Source organism: Phocoena phocoena, chromosome 16 (genome assembly GCF_963924675.1).
Source record: "Phocoena phocoena chromosome 16, mPhoPho1.1, whole genome shotgun sequence".
NCBI classification, from domain to species: Eukaryota; Metazoa; Chordata; class Mammalia; order Artiodactyla; family Phocoenidae; genus Phocoena; species Phocoena phocoena.
Window position 1 is genome coordinate 59,112,560 of NC_089234.1, and position 26,155 is coordinate 59,138,714.

The following is a 26,155-nucleotide window of genomic DNA, read 5'->3' on the forward strand; positions in this document are numbered from 1 at the left end:
GCTGGTTACATCTTAATTTATTTTATTTCTTTACAAATTAAAGATGCATTGAAAAATAAACCAACGAAGAGAAATGAGAGGTCCAGAGCAGGGGCGTCCCGGGCTGGGAGCAGGCAAGCCTGGCCACCATCAAGCCTAGCCCTTGTCCTGCCCCAGCTAGGTGGGGTTGGAAGAGAACTGTCAGCCACTCTGTCAGTACGAAAGCCTGAGTGGTGTCCTAGCAGGAGAGACTAGCCACCTCTGCCTCTCTCTCCAACAACCTCCAGCTTGGAGAGCAGTGCTTCCAGCGGGAGCTCAGAGTGGGATGCGGGCTGGCTCTGTGAGGTATTGCAAGTCGATGGCCAGGCTCCCTACAGAACCATCCAGTGTTGGGGCCTCTCCAGCTAGAAAGGAGACTGATACCGCTACCAGGTCTTAATATAATTTGCAACTCTGTTCCCAGGCTCATTCATTTCTGATTACGTGCCTCTATTCACCAAGTGATCACCAATCATTTCAGGAGAGAGAAAGATCAGTGGAAGCAGAGCAAGAAAGCTAATCAACCACCCTCAGTCACTCTGAGTTGGCTGTTGACTTCCAGGCCCAAGAAGACTGACCACTTTTCTCTCTACCATCTATGGTCTATACCCCAGCTCTTGTGCACCTGTAAGTATGTTTATCCCTAATATAGGAAGTTGTTGATGACAATGAGCTGACTTCGCAGCCCCTCCCCCTGTAATACCCTGGGATCCTCACTCCTTCCTGTCTGCCCTTCTCTTCTTGGAGGCTGGTCCAAAGGGACACATAATATTATCAGGGTCTGGGTGGCTCCAAATCCCCCAACACCAAATCATATACAGTGAACTGAGAAACTACATTCATTACGACAGGATTAGCAGGAAAATGGTAAAGTGAGGGGACAGGGGCACCTTCCAACAGCAGGACATGACAGAGTGGTAGGATACTTGAGCCCAGAAAGAAGGTGTCTCCTTATACCTCCCCCTCCCCCCAAAGAGACTGAGGTCAGCTTATATGACTTATAATATATGGAACTGTCCCAATTTCTCTGCTGTCCTGGGGTACTTTCTGGAAGCTGGCCTGGACCCTATGCTGTTTACCACATGCTCTAGCTCAGTAGCTGCCGAATCTCCTTGTGCATATGACAGAGAAAGTCCACGTAGGATGCTCCGCCGCTCAGGCTCTTGTCTTCCACCAGGAAGTGTTTGAACAGTGTCTCCAGCTTGTCCTCTTGTTTCACCACAATAAGCTACGGCCAGAACACAGGGTCATGAGGCAGGGCTAAAGGGAATTAAACATGCCCTAAAATCCCATTATCTAGTCACTTACTCCCCATCCCCCTTCCCAGTGAGGACTTGACAAGGTAAGAAATCCAGGTTCGGATCAGTGTTACCTTCATGTACCGCGATCTCTGTGCCCTCAAACTGTCAATGAGGCCTTGCACCTTCTTGGACAGTAGATTATCCAGAACTGGCAGAACACTCTGGAACACAAAATTCATTTATCCTTATGGTAAGGTATGCTGAATCCAGAAGTGAAGATGGGACAGCACAGATTTATGCATTATCTGAAATATGGAAGCCTGTGAAGAATGACAGCACCCTCCCTCTCTAAGTGTACCCTGCTATTTAAGGGAATGAGCACACTTTTCTTGGCTCCTAACTCATATCACAGAGTCTACTTCCACACCCACATTCTCCTTGACTCCCTGCCCTCACCAAGCCACTGGTGATCTGACTGAAGGAGGAGACACCGAAGAGGCTCTGGACAACACCCTGTTGGACACTTGCTCCCACCCAGAGGAAAAGGTTGAGCCCATTCTCCAGCAAATATATATCCCCGTTGCTTAGACGCTCTTCAGATGCTCGAACTGCTGGTGGTTCAGTGGTATTCTCAATGGGAGACTTTGTCTAGACAAAAGGAAGGCGGCAAACGGTTACCAAGGACCATAAGACTCGTTTGCCCACCCACACCCCCATCCTCCACCCCCATACACAAGAAATTTCAGAAAGCTAAGTACCTGAGTAACTCTCAGTATGAAATTATTACATCAGATAAGATAGGTAAAATATTCATGAGTGTCAGGCACAGATAATATTAATCCTTCCCTTCCTCCTCCTATGATGTCCCTTTCTCACTACAATGTCTCACACTCCAGCACTCAGTCGCACCAACGGTAGGAGCCGAGGATAGAAGAAGACATTGGTCTCAGCCACATCCATGGAGGTAACCAGCTGTCGGACGTAGGCCCGGTCATCAGTAGTGACTTCAGCTCCAGGCTGCAGGACATCACTCTTCAATACACAGTTCAGGTAAACTGGGAGTAGCTTCATGCACTCAGGAAGGATCAACTAAGGGGGTTATCAAAACAAAGTCAATAATCATGAGAAATCCTTCCCAATGCAAAAATGTATCCCAACAACTCCTCCACCAATATGCTTTCCCTACCTGTCCTGCAGAGGAGGGGCTGGCACAGTTCTTTCTGTAACAGGCCAAGATCTGGGCACACTGAGTGATAAGAGTGTCACGAACAGTCTTCACAGGGCTGCTCAGGACCCCCCGGTATGCTGGATGGGAAAGGGAGACAGCACAGTCACTGGTCAGCCCCTCCATCACATGTGCCTTCCCACCATCACACCCACTCAGGAATGCTGAACTGTTGACCATCCTGGACCTTTCTCTTAGCCCCAATCCCACCCTGCCCTGCCTCTGCCCTTACCAAACTTGGCCATGTAGTTGATGAGCGTGTCAGTCTCACAGTTTCGATACAGATCAGCCAGCTGAGTGCAGCAGTTGAGGGCCAGGTTGTGGATGCGGAGCCGTCGCTGCCCTGCACAGCTGGTGTAGAGCAGGGCACACTAGGGGAAGCGAGAAAGGCGGAATTCACACCCCTCCCTCAGCATAGCCCTTGGAAAACTGCCTCTGCTGTATTATTAAACTAGAAGACAGACAGGAGCCATCCCTTCTCCAGTCTCTTCTAGTCTTCTCTACCCATCCCTCACCCGCTTCCCTACAGCCTATTTATATCCAGTGAAATGACCACGGACACTTCTTCCCCAACCCCTGCCTCCTGTCCCCTACCTGCAGGAGGGCTCCATTCTCTTCATTGAGCCGATCGTCATGCTTGAACTCCACAGTCACCGTCTTGTCCCCATCCAGCCCAGCCAGCTCCACATCTGTTGTGTTGTTCATGTAGAAAGCCCCAAAGAAATCTACAGCACGGATACCTGAGGCCACATGGACAGGGCTAAAGGTATGACAGGTGCCTCCCTCCAGACTGAGCCCCCCCACCTGCTCTTCTCCAACTAGGACTGACCAGTGCTTGTCCGGACCCGCATCACAGCATCAAAGCCAACGACCTTCTGTACATCCCGACGCAGGTCACTCAGGAACCGTTCCTGGTCATTTTCCACCTGCATCCCCCCAGGCTCAGAGTCACATCACTGACTACATATAAACAATCTCCCTGCACCCCCTCCACTCTACAAGCCTGCAGAATCATAATGACAGTAACAGTGAAGATAATGATGTTGATGATAATGATAGCTTTTAAGCACTTATTACATATTACATGCCAGGTATCCCATTAAGTGCCTTACATATAATTACTTAATCCTGATGACAAATCCTAATTAATAGCTATAAAAGTCCCATTTTGTAGATGAAGAAACAAAGGAGAGAATAATTAAGTAATTTATCCTAGGTCATACAGCTGGTAAATAGTAGGGCCAGAATATCAACCCGGGACTGATTCCAAGCCCCGTGCTCCTGACTGCCACACTCTCTTCTGTACACTGTGCAGTCTTCTCCTCCAATGCTATTCCTATTAATGAGTCAGCAGCTAAGGGGCCACTCCACATGCAGGCTGGCATTCCCAGTCCTGCTTCCACCTGCCACCCAGAGTCCCATGCCGTACCTGAAAGCAAGCGTATTTATAGACAGAGCCACCAGTGAGCTGGGGTACAACAGAGAGCGTGGCCACATCCACATACTGGTTAGGGAAGAGGAAGAGGTCTACGCAGCAGCCTTGGGCCACACACTCTTTGGCCAGGGTCTGATAGGCACCTGTCTGAGGCTGGAACAGAGTCTGGGGAAGAACAGAAAAAAATGTTCAAAGATCTCAGTTCCACCCTGCTTGAGAACTGTATATGCTGTATATGTAATGTGGGATATTCAAGGACATGTAAGACTTCAGATCCACCTCTCAGTTTGCAATAGTAACAGAACAGTCTCTTAAAAAAAAAAAAAAGTCTACCAAGGGCTTTGGGATGGGGTAGAGGTGTGGGAGCAGTGGAGAAGGTTGGCAGTCACAGATGTGACATGTGAAAGGGCAGAGGATCCAGTCCCAGTTCCCCTCAAGAAAGTTAAGAGTACTGCATTGTGAATAGACAGCATGTTCCTCTGTAATAGAAAGTCCCAATCCCACACCTTCTCCTTGTCTGTGTTGATCAACTTCCTGTCGTCTCTGTTCTTCAGTTTCCCTGGGGCCTCTGCAATGGGCAGGGAGGTGTGGAACAGAAAAAGCTTCCCTGCACACTCAGCAGCCTAGAAAAGAAGAGAGATCTACTTGTCCATTCTTTCCTTTATTCATCCATTATTCATTCATCCCTTCCCTCGTCATTTACTCAGTGCCAACTATGTCAGACAAGCTGACTCACTGCACAGCCATCAATCACTGAAGATACAGGGGTTGTATCCTAGGGGGTAAGATGGTCAGAAGACAGTGTTGCAGAGGTGGCTGCCAGGGACTCAAGCCTTACCTTCAGAGCCTCCATCCCAGCCTGGATAACTGGGGCAAATACTGTCTCTGTCTCCCTTGTGTCTGCAAACATTTCTGGAATCTGATCCAATAAGCTGAAGACATAGGTGATAGGAGGCAATCAAAATTGCTATCCAAATTTCAAATCCCTCAATTCCCTGAAGAGTCATCTGGCCCCCAGACTCTGAGAACTCCTGAGGCACAGCCTCTGTCCATCTGCTGAACCCTCTGCTCAACTTTCTGGCTTTCTGTGGTTGTATCCACCCCACCCCTGCTTTACCCCCACAGTCTAACTCCTACCTGGTGATGACTGCTTGAGACTCATTGACATTGACCAGGAAGCCATCCAGCAGTGGCACAAACATGTCACCCACATCAGATACAACCATCATTTGTGGCTGGGCCAATGAGCTCTTCACATTGTAGAAGTGGAGCACCTTATTATAGGTGACAAAGCCAACGCGGATTGCTGATTCTTCTGCCCCGCCCTCCCTGTAGAAGGTGACATTGTTACCCACGGTTGGCACCTTCTCCACCACCCAACTTCATGACATCAGGATCCATGATGTGCTGAGTTAACCCAGCCACCCACCCCTAAGCCCCCTCCCCAGGCATCATTATCCAAAGGAAGCACCTTGGCTCCTAACTCACCTAGGCAGGAAGTCTAACAATGACTTGAGCTCCTCACAGAGGAGCCTAACAAGACCACTCCTGATGGCATTGTAGGAGACGTCAATCATGAAGATGAAGGCAGGAGGGCTGGGGAACTTATTGTTCTGCAAAGGAAGGAAATGTTGGCGGCGGGGGTGGGAGAGGGGTATTAGTAAGCAGGTCAGTTGACTAGAGAGAAGTCAACACCAAAGGGGACAATGACGGGGTGAGGGAAATGACCACAGCAAGTCTTAGCTGTCTCATTGTCCACCCACTGCTGCTCCCCACGCTACCTTCCCTCACCTTGCAGTAATCTACAGTGGCCAAGAATTCATAAGAACCCAGGGACAGCTCAGGACGGTCATAAGCATCCACACGTTTGCCGGTATGATCCAGATGTTGAAAATACTGGGGGGGAACTGTGGGGAGTAGGGCAGAGTGTTACTCAAAGGTCCACGCTCAATCTTTGTTGGGTCCTGGCTGAGCTCACTCTATTGCCCCACATCCCCACAGGCGCCTTATTTCCCCAACTCCTGAACCAACGGACCCTCATCTATCTAACTAGAAAGAGAACAATGAAGATGCAATCCAGATCCCCCCCAACCCCAGCCTCTGTGAACATACCATCGTTGATACAGCTGCAAAAGCAGCACTGGAAGCGCCTCCCTCCCTCAACGAACTGCATGAAAGGGCACATGTATGCTTTGCAGCGATTGCAGCGCAAAGGGCCAGATTCCCCGTGGTCGACAACATATGGTGAAGCCTAAAGAGCAAAGGGGAGGGGCTCAGACATAGAGGGAAGCTACAGCAGGGAGCTATATGTGGCAACAGATGAGGAGGAACAACCTGGAGGGAGAAGGGCATGGCTCAGATACTCTGCCTGGGGAGGGAGCAGAGAGAAGGGGAATGAGGACAAATGTCAAATGTCTCTAAGGAATGTCCCTAAGAGTCTAAATTCTATAGTCCCCTCTCCTTACTCCTCATCTCTACAATTTCACTTCTTCTGGAAAGAGAAGAGCAACTGTGGAACTGGCCCAAACAAGCCAGGGGCTGACATGGATGTATGAGGAGAAAACCAGAGATTACCCAGGATTCTCATTTCTGGCCCAATCTTCAATCCCCTTCACTCCTGCTCTAGGATCTTGACTCCAACCTCCTTTCCCAACAAAGTATCTATGACATTTGTCCTCTCCAATCCCTGGATTTCTGTGAGCCTACTGATGCCCAGGCAGATGTCACCCTACAGATAAGAGACCAGCAGCCAAGTGTCCAACCATCCCCACTGAGACCCAGGAAAAAAGAAAGAGAAAAACACAGAACAAGACAGAGAAGCAGGATGTAAAGTGAGCCTTGAGTATCCAGTTATAGAGAAATCCACCCCAAGTTCATTAAGCTAGGCATGAATATGAGGGTATCCTACCAAGGCCTGGCAGAGCAGCTGCCACGCGCTCTCTCTTTCAATGCTGATTCCAGGTAAGAGAAGGACTACTGGATCCTAATCTACCTTTTTCCTTAATATGCTGTCCTAACATCTCGACTCACCTGGGATGACAGGACAGCATACAAGAAAAAACAGAATGATGTGCTTCTAATCATCTGGAGATGACCATGCTATGAGAGGTTCCTGCAACCAGCTGTCTTCTCCCCTACAAGCTGGCCTTGACTCTTTCCATAATGTGTTTCCCCTGTGGACTCTGCTCCCATCCAGCAATTTCTTGGGCTTTTACTCTCATCCCTACCACCCCTTCAGGCATGGGCCCTGTGATAGAAAGCTATTGAAGATATTCGCCCCTCCCGCCCAACCAAGACTTCTTCCATTGTGACTGCCAGAATCACATCTAGGAAGAAGTCTCACTCCCCAATCCGCCTCCCTTCCTCCCTTTCATTATACTCTAGTCCCTTCCCTGACTCACCTCTTCTGGGGGCAGCCTTGCCAGCGGCTTGATGACAGCTGCTAGGGGCACCTGAGCCTGCTTAGCCATGTCAGATGTGCAAGGGATATTATAGGATGTGCATCGGATGTATCGGGGACTTGCATTCCCTGAAGAGGAGGTAGAAAAGCTGAGTCAGATCACAGAATCACTCCAGACACTGGCTCTCCATTGCCAATCCACCCCATCATCCCAACAAATGCTAGAGCTGATGGTGGCTTTTTCCCCCTAGAGACCAATGAGGGATTGGTCTCTGATTAAAGACTGACAAAGCCCCAACCATAAGCTGATAATGCTGGAGAAAGAGTCCCCGCAGGGAGTAATTAATGCCCTTCTCACCTTGGTCTTTCACAAGGAAGTTGGTGGTGACTAAGGGTGGCACCTGGCCCCGCACTCCAGTAACAAATGGCTCTGAACCCCGGTTGTTCCTGTCATCCTCAATAACCTGAATCTGTAGGGAAGAGGTGAAATGAATGAAGTGACAGATGAAAAGGGAGTAGCAGGTCGCAGAGAGCCAGGAGAAAGAAACACTGGAGCTGCAGCACAGAAACTAATAATTTGCCAAGGAACACGCCTCAGGCACCAGGCCTGCTCTCCTTTAGGAGATCATATAAAATGCTGTAATACCAATCTTCCACTCCACAGTCAGCAGCAACATGCTGGACAGGCAACATTGAGAAAGGGCTTCTTTATGAATCGCCCTGATCCCAATAAATGGTGATCACCCTGTTATAATACCTACTCCAGGAAAGCTCCAGCTCTTATCACAAGCCTGCAAACATGATCAGATTCCACTTCCCTCCCCCATCAAGCCTCTGCCTCCCCTTCTCTTCCCAAGACACATTCTGAATCAGAGCAGGGGAACAGACAACGGTAACCATGTAAAAATGAAATCTACCTGGAATGACTCTACACTCAATGAAAAAGGGACAGGGTGAGGAGAGGATTACACAGCAGGAAATGATCAGGTAAGGTGAGGAAGCAGATGCTGCCTTATTTTCAGGTAAGCATCAGTGTGTAAATATGGGAGAAGAGGATATTATAGCCCAATCCTCAGTCCCCCACATTTTGACAGACCCAGCAAAGGAAAAAAAAAAGATTTTGCAAAGCTGGTGATCAGACCTTCATGCAGGCTGATAACCTTTGGTCAGTTACTTCAAGATGGGTTTGGTAAAATCAGAAAAAGTAAAGGGAGAATAAGACTCTGTATCCCATAGCAGAAAGAGTTGAAGCTTAGAAATATATCACACAGACTCTCTAGATGAGAAAGTGGCCCACACTTTCCCAAACCAGCTGACCCCTCCCCGTAAGAAATGAGTTTTCCAAATTTGTACATTAGTAGCCACCTACCCACATGTTTCTCTACAACAAGCAGTAGACAAATCAAACCCAAAAGGGAAAGATCTACTGTTCATTTTTTTTTTTTTTTTTTTTTTTTTTTTGCGGTACGCGGGCCTCTCACTTTCCCGTTGCAGAGCACAGGCTCTGGACGCTCAGGCTCAGCGGCCATGGCTCACGGGCCTAGCCGCTCCACGGCATGTGGGATCTTCCCGGACCGGGGCACGAACCCGTGTCCCCTGCATCAGCAGGCGGACTCTCAACCACTGCGCCACCAGGGAAGCCCCTACTGTTCAGTTTTGTCCTGTTCCATCCTATGTCACATGCAGGCTCCTGGAGGAGCCAGCAGGACTAAAACCAAAGCTTAATATGCCATCTGACCCCACCCTTCGATCCTGACCTTCTACCATCCCATACTTAAAGGCACTGCTAACAGCTTGCTACTACTTCATTATATGGTGACTCGAGGCATGCACATCCTTCTAGCTTGTAAAAGCAAGGGTCTAGAAGGACTAAGGGAAGAGGATGCGGAGGGATGGACATGGTGGATGAGGTGAAGATGAGGTCACAGGCATGCATGGGTGACATTAACACAGGGATGACACACACACACCCACCCCCTGCACTTACTGGACTAGGAATGGCATCAGGGTCTATTCTGTGTCTGGTTTTCTGCTGAGGAGGCAGCTCATTGAGTTGCTTTTAGTGTTTTAATAATAAAGGCAGCAGGGGAATACAGGGAGGGAGACAAAAGAACAAGAAGCAGATGTTACTTCTCTCAGCCCTGATGAGTTAGACATGAACAGCTAACTCATGGAGTTAGCTCATACTAACTCCATGGAGCCCAGCTCATACTGCTGAAATCAGGCCCCCCCCAGATCAGAAATTCCAAATGTTTCTGGGCCAAAAAAGAGCCTTTAATGGCTCAGGCTATGATGTAGAAAGATAAGGAAGGGGGCAAATAGGAGGCAAGAGGGGTTATACGGAGGGGCTGAATGGGAGAAATTTTAAGAAGGAAGAAGAGGGATGTTCCCTCCAAAAGGCCAAGCCTCCCATGTAAGAACTATTCTTATGCTGAAAGAAGCCTCACATCCAACCAGACTCTCCTTCTTACTAAAGGAGGGAGAAGGAAAGAGGGACTGCTTAATCCTCTAGAGTCCCCCTTTGCCAACTGGGTCCCTCACCATGATAGTTCCCCAAAGGAAGAGGGAAGAGAACAGAATGGAATATGACAATGGCTAAGCATGGTAAGGTAATTGACATAGCAAATGTTGCAGACAGAACTATAAAGTGGCCTCCACTTGGGAATACAGTACCAGCCTCTATTCTGTGTATGATGAGGAAGGCCTGAGTATTCTGATGGCTCTAAGGGTGAGATTCACCCTCTTCCTGGGAGAAGCAACTTCCCCACATCACCCTTGAAATTGTAGATCACTATTCCCCATCCACACAGCAGCAGGCTAACAAACAAAAGTATTGGAGGCTTCCTCCTAAAACACTGTCCAAATAAGGGCAGAGAGAATCCAGAGAGGCTTTCCTTTTCTTACCACCTAACACCAGAGAATTTCCACCAGCTCTACCCATTAAGAAGACTGCTATCCTACTAGATCTAAGAGGACAAGACCTGGACCCACCCACTACTCCACAGAAGAGCAGAGGTTACCGTGCTCTGTCCAGCAGTGGCAGAATGCAGCACTCAACCCAGAGCTCTACTGATACTGCTGATCACTCCTGGTTTCCCTTCCTTTCCTGCCCAGCTATGAAGTAAAAGTGCCCCCAAAAGACTTCTGGGACTTCAAGTTCTAGTTAAAGAGTCAAAAATTACATCTACGTTCTACACCTACAAGATGATGAACGAAAAGGAAAATCAGAAAAGGCTAGGCAAACATCTCTTCTAGGTTGACTCACTTATCTGGCAGCCACAAGCACCTTCCCCAGGACCACATAAGTATATACTTACAGGGCTCGGGATGGCATCAGGGTCCAGGCGCTTAGCAGGCAATGGTTGAGGAGGCCCAGGCTGACTTCCAAAAGCGGCTGCTCCTGGGTAGGGACTTCCATAATTGGACTGAGGGCCCCGGGTTGGTCCAAAGGAACCTAAGAGACAAGGACACAAGGTTGATGAACAAATTATTCCTTCTTTATCTCTTCTTAAGGCCTCACGGAAATTACTAGACTCCTATAAATGCAGAATTGAGAGGTACAGTAGTGACCATTCAGAGAAAGCCCACACTATCTGAACTAAGAGAAAAAAAAATCTTATAAACCCCAGATCCTAGTAATAGTACCCTGAAGCTGTCTATCTAGTTCACCACTTAGCAAGCAATACTAAAAGCAAATAAAAACAACAAAAACACGTGAACTGCTAAAGCCTTTGGCTCCTAGGTAGACCTTGGGAAAAACTCACCATTTTGTTGCAGCTGATAGCCTGGCTGCTGGGAGGAGTGCATAGGTGGTAGTGGTGGTCCTGGGGGCCCAGTCATTTGGGTGCCAGGGGGCAGAGCTTGAGGAGCAGGTGAGGACACGTGGTTGGGCTGGCTCACTGGGGGCCCCCCAAAACTCTGTCCAGGCAAGAGAGGACCAGTCATCGAAGGCATCCGAGGACCCCCTGAAGCTGGGGGTGTGAAGCTGGAGGCCTGTAGTGGGACAGATCGCTGGGGAGGCTGGGTCCCAGGATGACCCTGGGCCTGGCCAAGGGGAGGAGCTTGGCCCTGAGGATAGGAGCCATACAGACCAGAGTTAGGGAAACTTCCTGAGGCTGAGGCCAGCGATGTTGGTGGGCCTGAGAAGTAGAAGAAGTAGAGTCAGAACCCCAGTCATTCTGCCTCCTTGTTCAGTAAATCACTTTCCTTTCCACATGAGGGGCAGGAATGACTTCTCCCATCTGCTGGGGCTCAGAAGCACAAGAAATAAAAGGGATTCAGGTATAGCCCCAGAGTCTGATGCTTCTAAAAAGAAGGGGACAGTATTCCTGTGGTCACAGCTACTCACCATAGCCTAGCCCTGAAGGTGGAGAGGCTGGGGCCACAGTACCACTGATCTGCATTCCGGCCAGCTGAGCCGTCACCTGTGCACTTGTTGGGGGAGGGCCATAGGGCTGAAGCACAGCTGGCTGGCTGACCACAGGGGCCAATATGGCTGACCCAAATGGCTGATACCCAGGGAGCCTGTGAAGAGAAGGAAGGCAGAGGTTTCTAGTGGGCTGAGATACCCTTCAAAGTTGGCAGGAACTCCACATCATATAGGAAACTATATTGTTTTACAGCATCTTACTCTCATCTGGGCTCTTATATGGCTTCACATTTTTATATATTTGTGAATGAATTACATTCCTCATGATCTACACTGATTATTCATGGCAAACTGTTTTCCATTAGGTTCACTCCAAAAACATGTGTTGAACACCCTCAGATCAGAGTATTATTTACTTTGCTCGTTAGATTATCACCTCCTCTGCCTTAATCCTTTGTTGACAGACCACCTCAGTTCTGTAATCTGAAGCACTGAAGGAGTCGAAGGGAAGGTGCACAGAGCATTAACACGACAGGAGCTTAATAATGTGGGCTCAAACAAATGCAGTTTGATTGTTTAACTTTTAAACCAAAGTATCACTTAATCCTGGGAAAGATGTTAGAAATATCCTTAAGATTAGAAGAGCAGGTCAGCTAAGTCTGGCATTCTATGCTAAGCAGAAAGATGATGCTAACTCTACCAGAGTTAAGGACTAGACAAACAGGACATAAACCAGGTAGCCTTCTAGCTGGGTCTATCTAGCAAAGCCTCGTTACTTGGATAACTGTCTTGGATACTCCCATGGTATCAGATGGCATATTAAAATATAAATTCAAAATCATTCCAATATCATTGTATACCAACTAGCAATTGCAACAGTGTTTTACAGTAATGTTACTGCAGAAATCTATAACATAGATTATTATACATAACAAGCTCTTTCTGGGATTTCAAGAATGAATCAAATTCTTCACAACGATAGCCTGTTAAACTGAAATTCTGATTTATCCTTCCTGCTTATTTTGTCTCTACTAAATAACTAGAACTTTATTATGTGTGGTCAGCTTCTACTAGTTCTGCAGTTTCACACTTTTCATTTGTTCATTTAACTAGTATTTTCTGGGCAATATGCTAGTGAAACTTACCTCCCTAAGCTCTTTGTTGGGCTTTGCATTTTTTGTCTTCCATAGCAACAAACATACTGTTAGCCCCATGGCAGATGCTCATAAATCCTTGTCAAAATAATTATATTCCATGGTACTACTCTATTAACATGGATAATACTCTCCACTACCCAGTGGTATTGTATCACATACCATAATAACAATAAACCAACACCTTATCTGTACATAGCTTTATAATTTACAAAGCATCTCTAAGTGCTTTATTTAATTCTCACAGCAAATTAATGAGGGAAACAGAGCAGATAGAAAACTAAGACACTAAGGGTATAAGTAGCAGACTATTCTAGAACTAGAACCCAGACACAATTCTTAGTCCAATGTATCAATACTTTACTTTTTAATTGTGAAATATAACATAAATAGAAAAAAATACATAAAACATATACGTACTGCTGAATAATACAGAAACCCATGTAACCAAAAAGCAATTCAAGAAATAGAATACACCAAAGGCCCAGTGTGCCTCTCCTCCATCACAGCCCTCTCCTTTCTCCCAAAGATAACTACTTTCCCAACTTCTTGATAATTGTTCCCTTATCTTTAAAACAATATAATTCAGCTATGTCAGGTTTTTAAACTTTTGTAAACAGAATCACATCGTACATACTCTGAGTTTGCTTCTTTTGTTCAACCATGTTTATGAATTCATCTATGCTGTTGCATTTAGCATTCTCTTTCATCACTAAATATTATTCCACTAAATAAATATGCCATGATTTACTTAAGCATTTTACTACAGATGGATATTGGAGGTTTTCCAATTTTTGGATATTATCAATAATGTTGCTATATTCAATCATATATTCAACTTGTTTATACACACATGAGTTTTTTCTAAGGCATATAGCTATGAGTGAAATTACTGGTTTATATGATATGCATATCTTTAATTTTAACAGATAATTCCAAGTTATTTTCCCATAGTAGTTGTACTAATTTGCATCTGACCACCAGTGGATGAGAGTTCCCGATACTCCATATGCTCAGCAATAATTAGTACTGTCAGACTTTTTAATTTTGCCAATCTGATGGATACACAGGAGTATCTTGTTGTGTGTTTTTTAAATAAATTGATTAATTAATTTATTTATTCATTTTTGGCTGTGTTGGGTCTTCGTTGCTGCACACGGGCTTTCTCTAGTTGCAGCAAGCGGGGACTACTCTTCGTTGCGGTGCGCGGGCTTCCCATTGCGGTGGCTTCTCTTGTTGCAGAGCACGGGCTCTAGGCGCAGGCTTCAGTAGTTGTGGCTTGTGGGCTCTAGAGCGCAGGCTCAGTAGTTGTGGCGCACGGGCTTAGTTGCTCTGCCCTTAAACTTAAGCCCGCAGGTTCTCAAGATAATAATTTCTACCCTCTCCACAGGTAGCCACAGTGTCAACTTACCACTCTGATTTTCAGTTCCCACTTTGTCTCTGGCACTTGAGGATTTCACTTTCTTTCTTTTAAGCTTGATTATGTATTTGAAAAAAAAGAATTGTTTCTATTTCCTCTCCCCTTTCTAGATGTTTGTGGCAGAAGGGTTTTAGGTTACATTAATCTACTTACCAGCTGAAATTCTCTCACCTGCCTTCATGTCTCCACTGAAACTACATCTGTCAATAATGTCGAACCTTGCCAAACCCAACAGTCAATTCTTCGTCTACATCTCACCCTTCAGCAGCAAATGACACAGCTGATTATTCTCTTGACTTCCTAAAATACTTTCTTCACCTAGTTTCAGGATGCTACTCTGTCATGGCTAATCTCCTACCTCATTACTGCTCTTTCTCAGTGTGTTTGTTTGTTTGTTTGTTTTATTTGGCTGTGCCAGGTCTTCAGTTGTGGCATATGGGATCTGTAGCTGCAGCATGAGGGCTCTTAGTTCCCTGACCAGGGATCAAACCCAGGCTCCTGCATTGGGAGCATGGAGTCTTAACCGCTGGACCACCAGGGAAGTTCCTCATTGTGTTTTTGTTTGCTTATTTGTTTGTTTGTTTTGCGGTACGCGGGCCTCTCACTGTTGTGGCCTCTCCCGCTGCGGAGCACAGGCTCCGGACGCATAGGCTCAGTGGCCATGGCTCACGGGCCCAGCTGCTCCGTGGCACGTGGGATCCTCCCGGACGGGGGCACAAACCCATGTCCCCTGCATCGGCAGGCGGACTCTCAACCACTGCGCCACCAGGGAAGCCCCTTCATTGTGTTTTGATAGCTCCTCCTCTGACTGCCTTTTTTTTAAAAAAATAAATTTATTTATTCATTTATTTCTTTTTGGCTGTGTTGGGTCTTCGTTGCTGTACGTGGGCGAGCAGGGGCTACTCTTCGTGGCAGGCTTCTCATTGTAGTGGCTTCTCTTTGTTGCGGAGCATGGACCCTAGGAGCACGTGCTTCAGTAGTTGCGGCACCTGGGCTCAGCAGTTGTGGCTTGGAGGTTCTAGAGCGCAGGCTCAGTAGTTGTGGCACACGGGCTTAGATGGTCTGCGGCATGTGGGATCTTCCGGGACCAGGGCTCGAACCTGTGTCCCCTGCATTGGCAGGCAGATTCTTAGCCACTGCACCACCAGGGAAGTCCCTCTGACTGCCTTTTACATGTTGGTAAGCTCCAAGGTTCAGTCCTCACCTCTACTATTTACTCTCAATGCTCACTTTCTAAGTGATTTCATTTAGTCCCATGGCTTTAAATAATGTCTCTATACTGAAGACTCCCAAATTTGTATCTCCAGTCCTGACATTATTCCTTAGCTGCAGATCCATATACAACTGCCTATTCAGCATCTCTACTTGGTAGCTGGTAGCTTTCTTAAACTTATAATGTACAAAATAAAACCCTTCATTTCACCCCCCAAATCTGCTCCTTCTCAAATATTCTTCATCCCAGTAAATAGCACTATTTACCAAATTGCTTAAGTCAACAGGTTAAAAGACATCCAGAGTTCCTCTTTCTCTCTTAACTCACATCTAATCCTACCGACTCTACCTTCAAAATATATCCCAAATCTGACTGCTTCTTACCACCTCTACCACTACCATCCTAAACCAAGCCAAGATCATCCCTTACCTGAACTACCGGCAATAACCTCCTCATAGGATTCCCTACTTCTACTCTTGAATTCAGCAAAGTGACCTCTTTTTTATTTTATTTATTTATTTATTTATTTATTTATTTTTGTGGTATGCGGGCCTCCCACTGTTGTGGCCTCTCCCGTTGCGGAGCACAGGCTCCGGACGCGCAGGCTCAGCAGCCATGGCTCATGGGCCCAGCCGCTCCGCGGCACGTGGGATCCTCCCAGACCAGGGCACGAACCCGTGTCCCCTGCATTGGCAGGTGGACTCTCAACCACTTGCGCCACCAGGGAAGCCCGTGACCTCTTTTTAAAAATAAATATATTTGTTTTAATTATTAGAGAATGAGGAGAGCACAAGCAAAATTTTTAAAAAGTAATGTTTTTACTAATCACATTTGTGATAGTATTAGTATTGTTATACTGAGATTGTTGTGTATAATAAGGGATAAAATAAATGAGAAATTGTAGGATATTCCAATATTCAAATTCCATCATCCCCACAGTCCTGAGAATCAAGACTCCTGGTATGGAAGAAAAGAGATACAGATATAATGAAGAGGTTAAGTAAAGGTTCTGTAGTCTTTAATTTGAACTGAAAGTACATATTTAAACTAATGAGGTATTGTAACTTTAATATATGTAGGTATGTATTTCTTAGCTATGTCCACTGAAGAGGCCTAGGAAGTGACCAATCAGGCAGCAATGAACATTCCTAGTGCCCAGGTTATAGTCACAAAATAACATTTCTCACCAAAAAAATAAAGGATTTCTTGGAAAAATGCGTAATTCCTGGTCTAGAATATAAATGTACAAGATAAGCCTGAAACATCTCATTAGACCTAAAGATTACTAGGGTCATGTCAAAAGGACTCAGGAATCAACTTGAAGAGGCTCGCATTGGTCAAAGACAGGACACTTTATACTCCAACAATGATGATAGTTGCAGTGATTTGAAACCCATCAAATATGTTTAAAACTATAAATTCATAATGATATTAAAAATAAGAGTTGGTCACCTTGTACATAACAGAGAACCAACTCATTTCCCTATAAACTAGGAAATAAAGGTAAAGAATCAAGCATTTATTCTACATGAATTGCACAACCTGTAACCAAATAACAGATGACAAGAACTGTCTAAAATGGTATTCAAACAAATAAATGAGGAAAACAGAAGAATTAGAGTATCACCATTTTGTAAACCCAGTGAATTAACATACATATGCATCAACAACTAGTAACATCATAAAAAGAAAGATATCAAGATACTATGTGTGGGGCTTCCCTGGTGGCGCAGTGGTTCAGAGTCCACCTGCCAATGCAGGGGACGTCGGTTTGTGCCCCGGTCCAGAGCCTATGCTCCACAACGGGAGAGGCCACAACAGTGAGAGGCCCACATACCGCAAAAAAAAGATACTATGTGCCAGGCTTCCCTGGTGGCACAGTGGTTAAGAATCTGCCTGCCAATGCAGGGGACATGGGTTCGAGCCCTGGTCCAGGAAGATCCCACATGCCGCAGAGCAACTAAGCCTGTGCACCAAAACTAATGAGCTTGCGCTCTAGAGCCTGTGAGCTACAACTACTGAAGCCCGCGCACCTTGAGCCCGTGCTCCACAACAAGAGAAGCCACCGCAATGAGAAGCCCGCACACTGCAACAAAGAGCAGCCCCCTCTCGCCGCAACTAGAGAAGGCCCATGTGCAGCAATAAAGACCCAATGCAGCTAAAAATAAATAAATAAATTTATATTTAAAAAAAGATATTATGTGCCTTCAAAGTCTTGCTCCATCCTATCCACAGGGATCAAATCTGGATCCAGTCTTTGGATTCAGCTGCCAATTTGCAGGAAATACAAAGGAAAAAGGAAAATACTTAACTGCAACATGAATATACAACCCAGATAATCCAGGCTGTGGGAAACTCTTCAGGTCAATTAGCTTGGAGTCCTCAACAGATAAACAGTAAGAAAAAGAAAGAGATAAAAAGGGAACCTATGGACTTAAAAGACACATCAAGTTGTTTTTTCTTAATAGGTAAAACTAAACTGTGGTGTCTAGGGATGTACCTTTGGATGTAAACTATTTTAAAAAAACACAATAAAGTCGCTACTATAAAAGTTAGGATAGGGCTTCCTTGGTGGCGCAGTGGTTGAGAGTCCGCCTGCCAACGCAGGGGACACAGGTTCGTGCCCCAGTCCGGGAAGATCCCACATGCCGCAGAGCAGCTAGGCCTGTGAGCCATGGCTGCTGAGCCTGCGTGTCCGGAGCCTGTGCTCCGCAATGGGAGAGGCCACAACAGTGAGAGGCCTGCATACCACAAAAAAAAAAAAAAAGTTAGGATAGGGAAGGGAATTCCCTGGTGTTCCAGTAGTTAGGGCTCCACACTTCCACTGCAGGGGGCGTGCGTTCGAATCCTGGCTGGGGAACCAGGATCCCGCATGGCCAAAAAAGAAAAAGTTAGGATAATGGTTACCTATGGGGGGAGGGAGAGAGCAATGATTGAACTGGAACACATGGAAGGGGTTTTAGGGGTGTGTGGCAGAGTTCTATTTCTTGATCTGGGTTGTAATCACTTTATGAAAATTTACCAAGCCATACCTTTGTTTTGTATGGTTTTTGTGTATGTGTTTTACATTACAATGAAAAGATTCATCACATAAGTGAACAAACAAATAAATGGGGAACATATTACTCTCCAGCTTAAAACTCTCCAATGGCTTCCCACTGCAACTAAAATCAAATTTAAACTTCTAACTATGGCTTAGAAAGCATTACATGATATGGTTCCTGCCTATGTACCTACTTTATCTCCTCCGCTCTCCTCTAGACACACTGGCATTCTTGCTCTTCTTCACATCAACCAAATTAATTTCTCTACCAGGGCCTTTGCACTATTGTTCTGTCTATCTAAGACACTCATCCCCCAGATCTCTGGGTACCTCCCGTCATCATTTCACTGTGGTTTCAAACATCACTTCAGAGAGGCTTTCCTTGGCCAATGTATTTAAAACAGCTTCCTACCTCCTCACTACTCATTCTCAATATCCTTATTCTGTTTTATTTCTTCTTTTTTTTTTTTTTGCAGTACGCGGGCCTCTCACTGTTGTAGCCTCTCCCGTTGCGGAACACAGTCTCCGCACGTGCAGGCTCAGAGGCCATGGCTCACAGGCCCAGCCGCTCCGCGGCACGTGGGATCTTCCCGGATTGGGGCACGAATCTGTGTCCCCCGCATCGGCAGGTGGACTATCAACCACTGCGCCACCAGGGAATCCCTGTTTTATTTCTTATTTACATTTGACTACTTGTTATCTTCTGTGTACTCCATGAGACTATAAGCTCACGAGGGCAGAGACTTGATCTGTTTGATAATGCTTTATCTCCAAGCTCTAGAACAACGTCTGACACATAGTAGTACAAAATAAATATTTTTAAGTGGATGAATGAACTAATGAATTCCCTATACTGCTTCTCAGAGTTTTCCAACACAGAGGGTTAGGGAGAGTTTCCTAGGCTCTTTCTCTGCGCTTACATTCAATGTTAAAAATGTATATTCTGGACACCTAATAAAAATGTCACTAAGTGACTCTTCCACTACCACATACCCATATGCGTAGTTATACTTTATTCTTTGTTTACCAAAAAACAAACAGCATTCCAACAGAGATGACTGCCCTCCTTTAATGGACTTCCATGCAAAGACAAGGGTTTACTGAGTCATGCACCACCAAAGTTTTCATCATTTATGTAGTTTTCCTTTGAGTATCTTTCCTTTCATAACTGGTCACACCCAAACTTAACCAATAAGTCCTACTAAGTGCCTGATCTAAAGGAAAAGGGAAGTCAGAAGAGACATAAATAATCCTGAGGTTCTTTTCTCCTGTTTTTCCCGTAGGGTAAGCTCAGAAGGACCATAACAATGATTATAGATATGTCTAGTCAAGGAAAAAACCCAAGTTCACAAAAATAGAAAGAATATGAAAAAAACCCAGGTACTTAGATGGGTCAATAATCCATAGGGTGGACATTAGCAGCACCTGTAACCTGCAAAAATGAGAACAAAATACAAAAAGATGAAGGGAAGAGGAAAAGGGATGTACGAGAAAAGCAAAGAAAAAAAAAAGAAAAGTAAAGTAAACAGGCCCTCACACATTCCTAATTCTTCCAATCTCATCAGACCAATTTTAGGTTGAGCCAAATACGTACCTCTGAATGGACTTGAGGACACGGCGAGGAGGAAGGGTAAGCTGGGACGAAGTGAGAGAGTGGCATGGACATATATACACTACCAAATGTAAAATAGATAGCTAGTGGGAAGCAGCCGCATAGCACAGGGAGATCAGCTCGGTGCTTTGTGACCACCTAGAGGGATGGGATAGGGAAGGTGGGAGGGAGAGGCAAGAGGGAGGAGATAATGGGGATATATGTATATGTATAACTGATTCACTTTGTTGTACAGCAGAAACTAACACACCACTGTAAAGCAATTATACTCCAATAAAGATGTTTAAAAAAAAAAACAAATATGTACCTCTGCATCTGAACAGTGGAGCTTGGCCCATTCTGTACATCTCCTTGTCCAAACTGGCCATATGCAGTCTGGCCACAAGGGCCCTGTGCTGTCGAGGCTGGAGGTGCCCCTGAAGAAGGTGGGGCTCTTGAAACACCTGAGGGTAAAGAAGAGAAACTAAGCAATTGGGAAATAACTTTCTCCTCCACCCTGAGCAAGGAATGCAAAGCAAGAATCAATAAGCTCAGACCAATAAGCTCAGACCTTTACTGCAATATCACAAGCATAATACCATAGCTTGGTAATGAAAAGGACACCATCAACATGCAACTCCAGCTACAGGAGATTCTGAACATGGATGCCCAGCCAGAGAGCCTCTACTCTCCTAGACAGGTATACTACAGGTGAAGCTGTAGCCAGAGCCACAAAAATGTAGGGCCTTCCTATTATCACCATACACTCTCACTCAATCCAGGACAGTCTAACGTTCTTACCCTAGACAAAACGTCAACTCTTTTAAGGAAAAGATCTGGGGCTTCCCTGGTGGCACAGTGGTTAAGAATCCGTCTGCCAATGCAGGGGACACAGGTTCGAGCCCTGATCCAGGATGATCCCACATGCCGTGGAGCAACTAAGCCCGTGAGCCACAACTACTGAGCCTGCGCTCTAGAGCCCTCAAGCCACAACTACTGAAGCCCATGCGCCTAGAGCCCGTGCTCTGCAACAAAAGAAGCCACCGCAATGAGGAGCCCGCGCACTGCAATGAAGAGTAGCCCCCGCTCACCGCAACTAGAGAAAGCCCGAGCGCAGCAACAAAGACCCAACACAGCAAAGAATAAATAAATAAATAATTTTTTTTTAAAAAAAGGAAAGGATCCCACTCCAGAACTCAGAAACTTAGAGCATACTTGAGAAAGGTGGCACAGAAGGTGACCAAGTAACATTCTAAACTAGGTTGTAAAGAAAGGCACCTCTTAGAAAGACTATTCGGGACATCCCTGGTGGTCCAGTGGGTAAGACTCTGTGCTCCCAGTGCAGGGGGCCTGGGTTTGATCCCTGTTCGGGGAACTAGATCCCACATGCATGCCGCAACTAAGAGTCCGCATGCCACAACTAAACATGCCACAATGAAGATCCTGCATGCCGCAACTAAGACACGGCGCAGCCAAAATAAATAAATAAATATTAGGAAGACTATTCTGCCAACCTCTTCTTCATATATTCTACTCATCCTACGCATCTTCTTTTCAGCCATTTCTAAGTGTTGGCACTCCCAATAGCACATGGCTCAGGAAAGTATTCCCACGGGTTGGAGAATTTGTTCCTGCCCAACTGTTCAGTCAGGACAGGTCACCTGCCCTCCAATTACTGCTGTCACTATGTCGTCACAAAAGCTGTACTCCATCCTTTCTGCTCATCAGAGCTGCCATCAAAGCTACTTCTACTCCCCCCAAGCATCCTTCCCGCATGAGATGCAGGAAGAAAGCAATTAGTTACTTGGCATATCACTTTGGAAATATTGCTGATCCCTGTTCAAACTATTGTTTTTCTTTTGCTCTGCCCCCAGTAGAGATTAGACACTATAGAACCTGCCTACAGGAATATGATTAATCTGAACCTGCTCACTAGCCATCAAAGAACCAGATATGTTTTCCTCTCAATAACAGAGCTTCCTCTTGCGGCAATACCAAACTCCATCTTGATAAGCCAGGACTTGATAGATCAGAGGTGGACTCTGTCCAGCCAAAGTCCCAACCCAGAGTAAGGCTCTCCAAAGCCCTGAGACCTAATCTCACCACTTCGCAATTTTTTTTTCCAAAGTCATAATTAAAATGGTCATAACTTCAATCATTTCCCAAATCTTACCTATGCCTCCTTGGTGCCTTCTTTTTCCCATATCCCTTTATGGAATTTACTGTTTTAAAAAGCATAAAGCATTTGGTATACCTAAGTCCTTAGCTAGCCTAACCAAAGATCAAATGTCAACCATTTTCTAAAAAACTCCTACGAATAATATAATCTGTAGATTACCAGCTGCTCTTCATGAAAAAGTAACGTAAAAGCCAAACACTGATCCTAAGGCAGCACCAGATTGGTTTCCTCTTATTTCCCTGATATTAGACAATATCTAAGAAGCCAAGAAACTCAAACAAAGGAAAAGGAATGATATCAGCAGAAAGATATGAGAGGCACCAAAAATCAGGCACACTAATATCACACTTTTCATCCATGAACTAGTTCCCCAAGTCCCAGAGTCATTTATGGATAGAACTATGAGTCCGATGAGAGGCCTTATCAATATACATGAGAAACAAGTGATTTCAGAGAGACTTTAGGTCAACAGAAATAATTAATCCTAGTCACAGGCTCTGGACGAGCTGCGACCACAACCCTTCCATCCAGCTGTGAACAATGCAGCCAGGTGAGGCTGCACAGGGTGACACTCCCAGGAAGTGAACTGCCATTGAACCTGGAAGATGTGCTCCCACTAGATGTCTTAAGGCAGAGACACAGTCACCTTACAAAAAAAGAGGGAAAGGTGGGAATTCCCTGGCAGTCCAGTGGTTAGGACTCAGCACTTTCACTGCTGTGGCCTTGTTTCGATCCCTGGTCAGGGAGTTAAGATCCTGCAAGCTGCGTGATGCGGCCAAAAGGGAAAAAAAAACAGGGAAGGGCAGACTGCCCACAGGACTCTCAGTGACCAAGAGCCAGATTCATGTTGCTCAATCCCAGTCACCACAACCTTTTAGGCAGCTTAGGTAGGGCAATACAACCCAACCTGAAGACTACTAATTCCCCTCCTCAGCTCAAAGGAAGCTTGGAAACATACCTGGGGGAGGGGTTTGCTGATAGCCTGGTACTGGGCCATTGTAGGCTCCATAGGAAGTGGGGGCAGTTGTGGACCCCGGTTGCCCACCATAGCTGGATTGATGATGCCCTAGGTAGACAGGCTGGGGCTGCCCAAACGGCGGCACAGGTGGAGCTGACTGGTTAACGTTCATTATGAGAGCATCCCCGACTTGGTTTCACCTATTAGATGAGAGAGAAGAGAGAAATTAGTCAAAATCAGTTTTCTAAAGAGAGAGCACTATTCACAGTAGGAAGTAGAAATAGAAAAGGACTGACCTTATCAGGCAGTGATCAGCCTAATCATTCTCACACTACTACAGGATCTTTGTAATTTTCTTCCCCAGACAGCAGACAGACTGCCTCCTCAAAGTAAGGATTTTGTTACTCTGAACCCTATGCTTTGTCACTGCCAAGAGGGTATAAATTTCAACCTCAGATAGGCCCATTGGAATGGAGCAGCAGCCTCCATTCCCCAGTGGTATGATTTCTAGTGTCTAGTCATACAAGAAGTCCTGCCACTGATAAACTATTGTGATATTACAGGTAAATGAAACAATGCTCCCACTTTCCATTCATTCACTCTAGCATCCATTCATTCCACAAAATTGAATACCCTCTAGTGTGCTAGTCATTTTTAATCACCCAGACTACATGTCTAAAACAGATTGGCTAAATTCCCTCCCCCTCAAAAGACAAATTTTAGAGTAACCGGTTAGAAAAATGACATTCTTTGGCTAAACTGCAGTAAATCAAGTGCTACACCATCCCCAGTCTTCCCACCAAAAAAGTGTATGGACCTTAGAACTGAAGTATTAAAATCACTAAATGTAAAGGACAGCTCAAAACTCTAGCAAGGTATCAGATTAAAACTGAGTGCAGGCCTGGCACAAAAACTTCTCACAATAACCTAGGGAAACAGTTCAAAGATCAGTGGCACAGTTAGATTTCATGGAAAAAGATCATTCACCTTATCCTTCTAGCAGAGGGGACTATAAGTATTCCAAATCCCAATGCACTTCTCCAACTCTCCTGTTTCTGCTCTTATATGCTTGTAATGAATCTAGGCCACCACCAAAATTATTACAATCTTGCCCAGCAACAAAGGAATAAATTGGAGAGCCTTTCCAAGGTCCTTCCAAGAACAGGACTATCTGATCACATCTACTCTTCATAGCCTGATCATTCCAACTATCCTATAGACAGAAGGGAGCCAGGAAGCATAAGAGCTCACAGCTACTGCAATGGAACAATGGGCCTCTCCCCTTTGCTAGGTAGGGCCATCTTGACTACAGAAAAGCTGAGCTGCTCTTGGACTAGAACTCTTTAAATTCAAAGCCATCTCAGGAGCTGTTCTTCCAAATCCTAAACTTCACACAGGTCACTACATGAAGCTTGACAGATGTCCTCCTCCTCTTATTTTCCTAAAGTCAGTGTGGGGGTGGGGATGGTAGGAAAGGAGCTTCTTCTCGAGGAAATAATCCCCTCAAACACACCCAAGAGTTTGGAGTCAGGCTCAAGTTTCAACTCCACTCTGGGTGGACAGTCGAGGGTGACAACCCAGGAGGCGGGGCAAGCTTCCTAGAACTCTGAAAGTAGTCGAGCTGTGGAGGCTGGGAGCGCCGGGGATCAAGACCGAGAAGCCAAGCCAGCTTCTCGGGCCGCGATGAGAGAGACTTCCACTAAGTAGGAGATCGAGCGTCTTGCGCCCTTCAACAGGCTCAGGGCAGGAAGCGGGAGCCGGAATCTGGGCCGGGAGAAGAGAAGGGAGGGTCTAGGACTGATTCTGGATTGTGGATGCATGAGGTGAGGGTCTCTCCCCGGGCCCCGCCCCCGGGCCCCTCCCTTCCTTCTCAGACAGGACCCCGATCTGGCCAGTGATACCCCGGCCTGTCCTCTGCTTTCCTACCCACCAACCTCCCGAAGCCACTCCTCACCCGGCTCCAGATCCAGGTTCGACTTCGTTCCTAACGTCAAGGCTCCCAGGCTCCACTTCCGGTTCCGAGGGGGCCGGCGCGTCGCCCCCGGAAGTTCCACCCCCACGCTCCAAGGCCACTCCTTCTGCCACGTCGGCAGTAAGCACGCGCCGAGGAACCCGGATGCCGCACATGCGCTACTTTTCCCTCTTGTGATGGCCGCCCCCTAGGGGCTCCGCAGTTTTTTATGCATTTCCGTTTTTGTTTTTGTTTTTGTTTTGCCCAGATGTCCTGGTAACCTTTTGGTCCCACCAGCTGAGATGTGATTGAACTATGTTTAGTAACTCTCCTTCCTATGACATATTAGAAACCTCTGATTTAGAGTCCTGTAGCGATTTCCTGCTGACCCCTGGCCCCATTGATTTCCGTCTTGGAGGTTCTCACCCATGACCTTTGCCGGTCTTGAGATTTGCGGAGCGGAACGTACAATTTCTTTTTAATATAATTATTCTGATGTAATATATCTTTTTAAAATTTATTTATTTTGGCTGACCCATGAGGCTTGCAGGATCTTAGTTCCCTGACCAGGGATCCAACCCATTCACCGGGCAGTGAAAGTGCAGAGCCCTAACCATTGGACCACCAGGGAATTCCCTTAGAACCCTGTAACGTTGAAGGGCACTAATTCTGCTTTCTGGGGTCATGTGTTCAAGTTCTGGCTCTACAGTTCCCTAGCTTGGGCAACTTAATCTCGGCCTCAGTTTCTTTCATTTGTAAAATGAAGAGAATATGAATGCCCTTCTAAAAACTTGTTGAGAGTATGGGATTAGGCCACAAAGATTGCCTGGCACCGTAGTAAGTGCTCAGTAAAGGTCACTCGTTATTAGTTAACCGTTTTTATAGAGCGCCTTGGTTTAGGTGCAGAGCACTGCCACAGCCTGATAATCTCTACTCTTAGAATGCCCCCAGCCTTTTG

General features: G+C 46.0%; 1 protein-coding gene across 1 annotated transcript; it reads right to left on the reverse strand.

The window, feature by feature from the left end:
- Position 1: 1 nt before the first annotated feature.
- Positions 2 to 25,214, reverse strand: SEC24C (SEC24 homolog C, COPII coat complex component). Its single transcript, XM_065893725.1, has 23 exons — positions 25,201 to 25,214; positions 23,247 to 23,446; positions 20,438 to 20,573; positions 11,668 to 11,843; positions 11,084 to 11,458; positions 10,637 to 10,773; positions 7,678 to 7,789; positions 7,321 to 7,448; positions 6,032 to 6,170; positions 5,711 to 5,826; positions 5,408 to 5,532; positions 5,057 to 5,248; positions 4,758 to 4,851; positions 4,426 to 4,542; positions 3,914 to 4,084; positions 3,314 to 3,410; positions 3,079 to 3,224; positions 2,717 to 2,855; positions 2,446 to 2,564; positions 2,169 to 2,348; positions 1,716 to 1,907; positions 1,391 to 1,480; positions 2 to 1,246 (listed from the first exon to the last, which is right to left on the reverse strand). Exons 2-23 carry the CDS (start codon positions 23,416 to 23,418, stop codon positions 1,106 to 1,108), a joined length of 3,294 nt encoding a protein of 1,097 aa, XP_065749797.1. The 5' UTR covers positions 23,419 to 23,446; positions 25,201 to 25,214; the 3' UTR covers positions 2 to 1,105.
- Positions 25,215 to 26,155: the final 941 nt, after the last annotated feature.

Coding starts and splice junctions, on each gene's coding strand:
- SEC24C (XM_065893725.1), bottom strand. CDS start 23,418: ATGAACGTTAACCAGTCAGCTCCACCTGTGCCGCCGTTTGGGCAGCCC. Junction 4,852..5,056: donor TCTCAAGCAGTCATCACCAG/GTAGGAGTTAGA, acceptor CTATGTCTTCAG/CTTATTGGATCAGATTCCAG. Junction 3,411..3,913: donor ATAAATACGCTTGCTTTCAG/GTACGGCATGGG, acceptor GGGGGGATGCAG/GTGGAAAATGACCAGGAACG.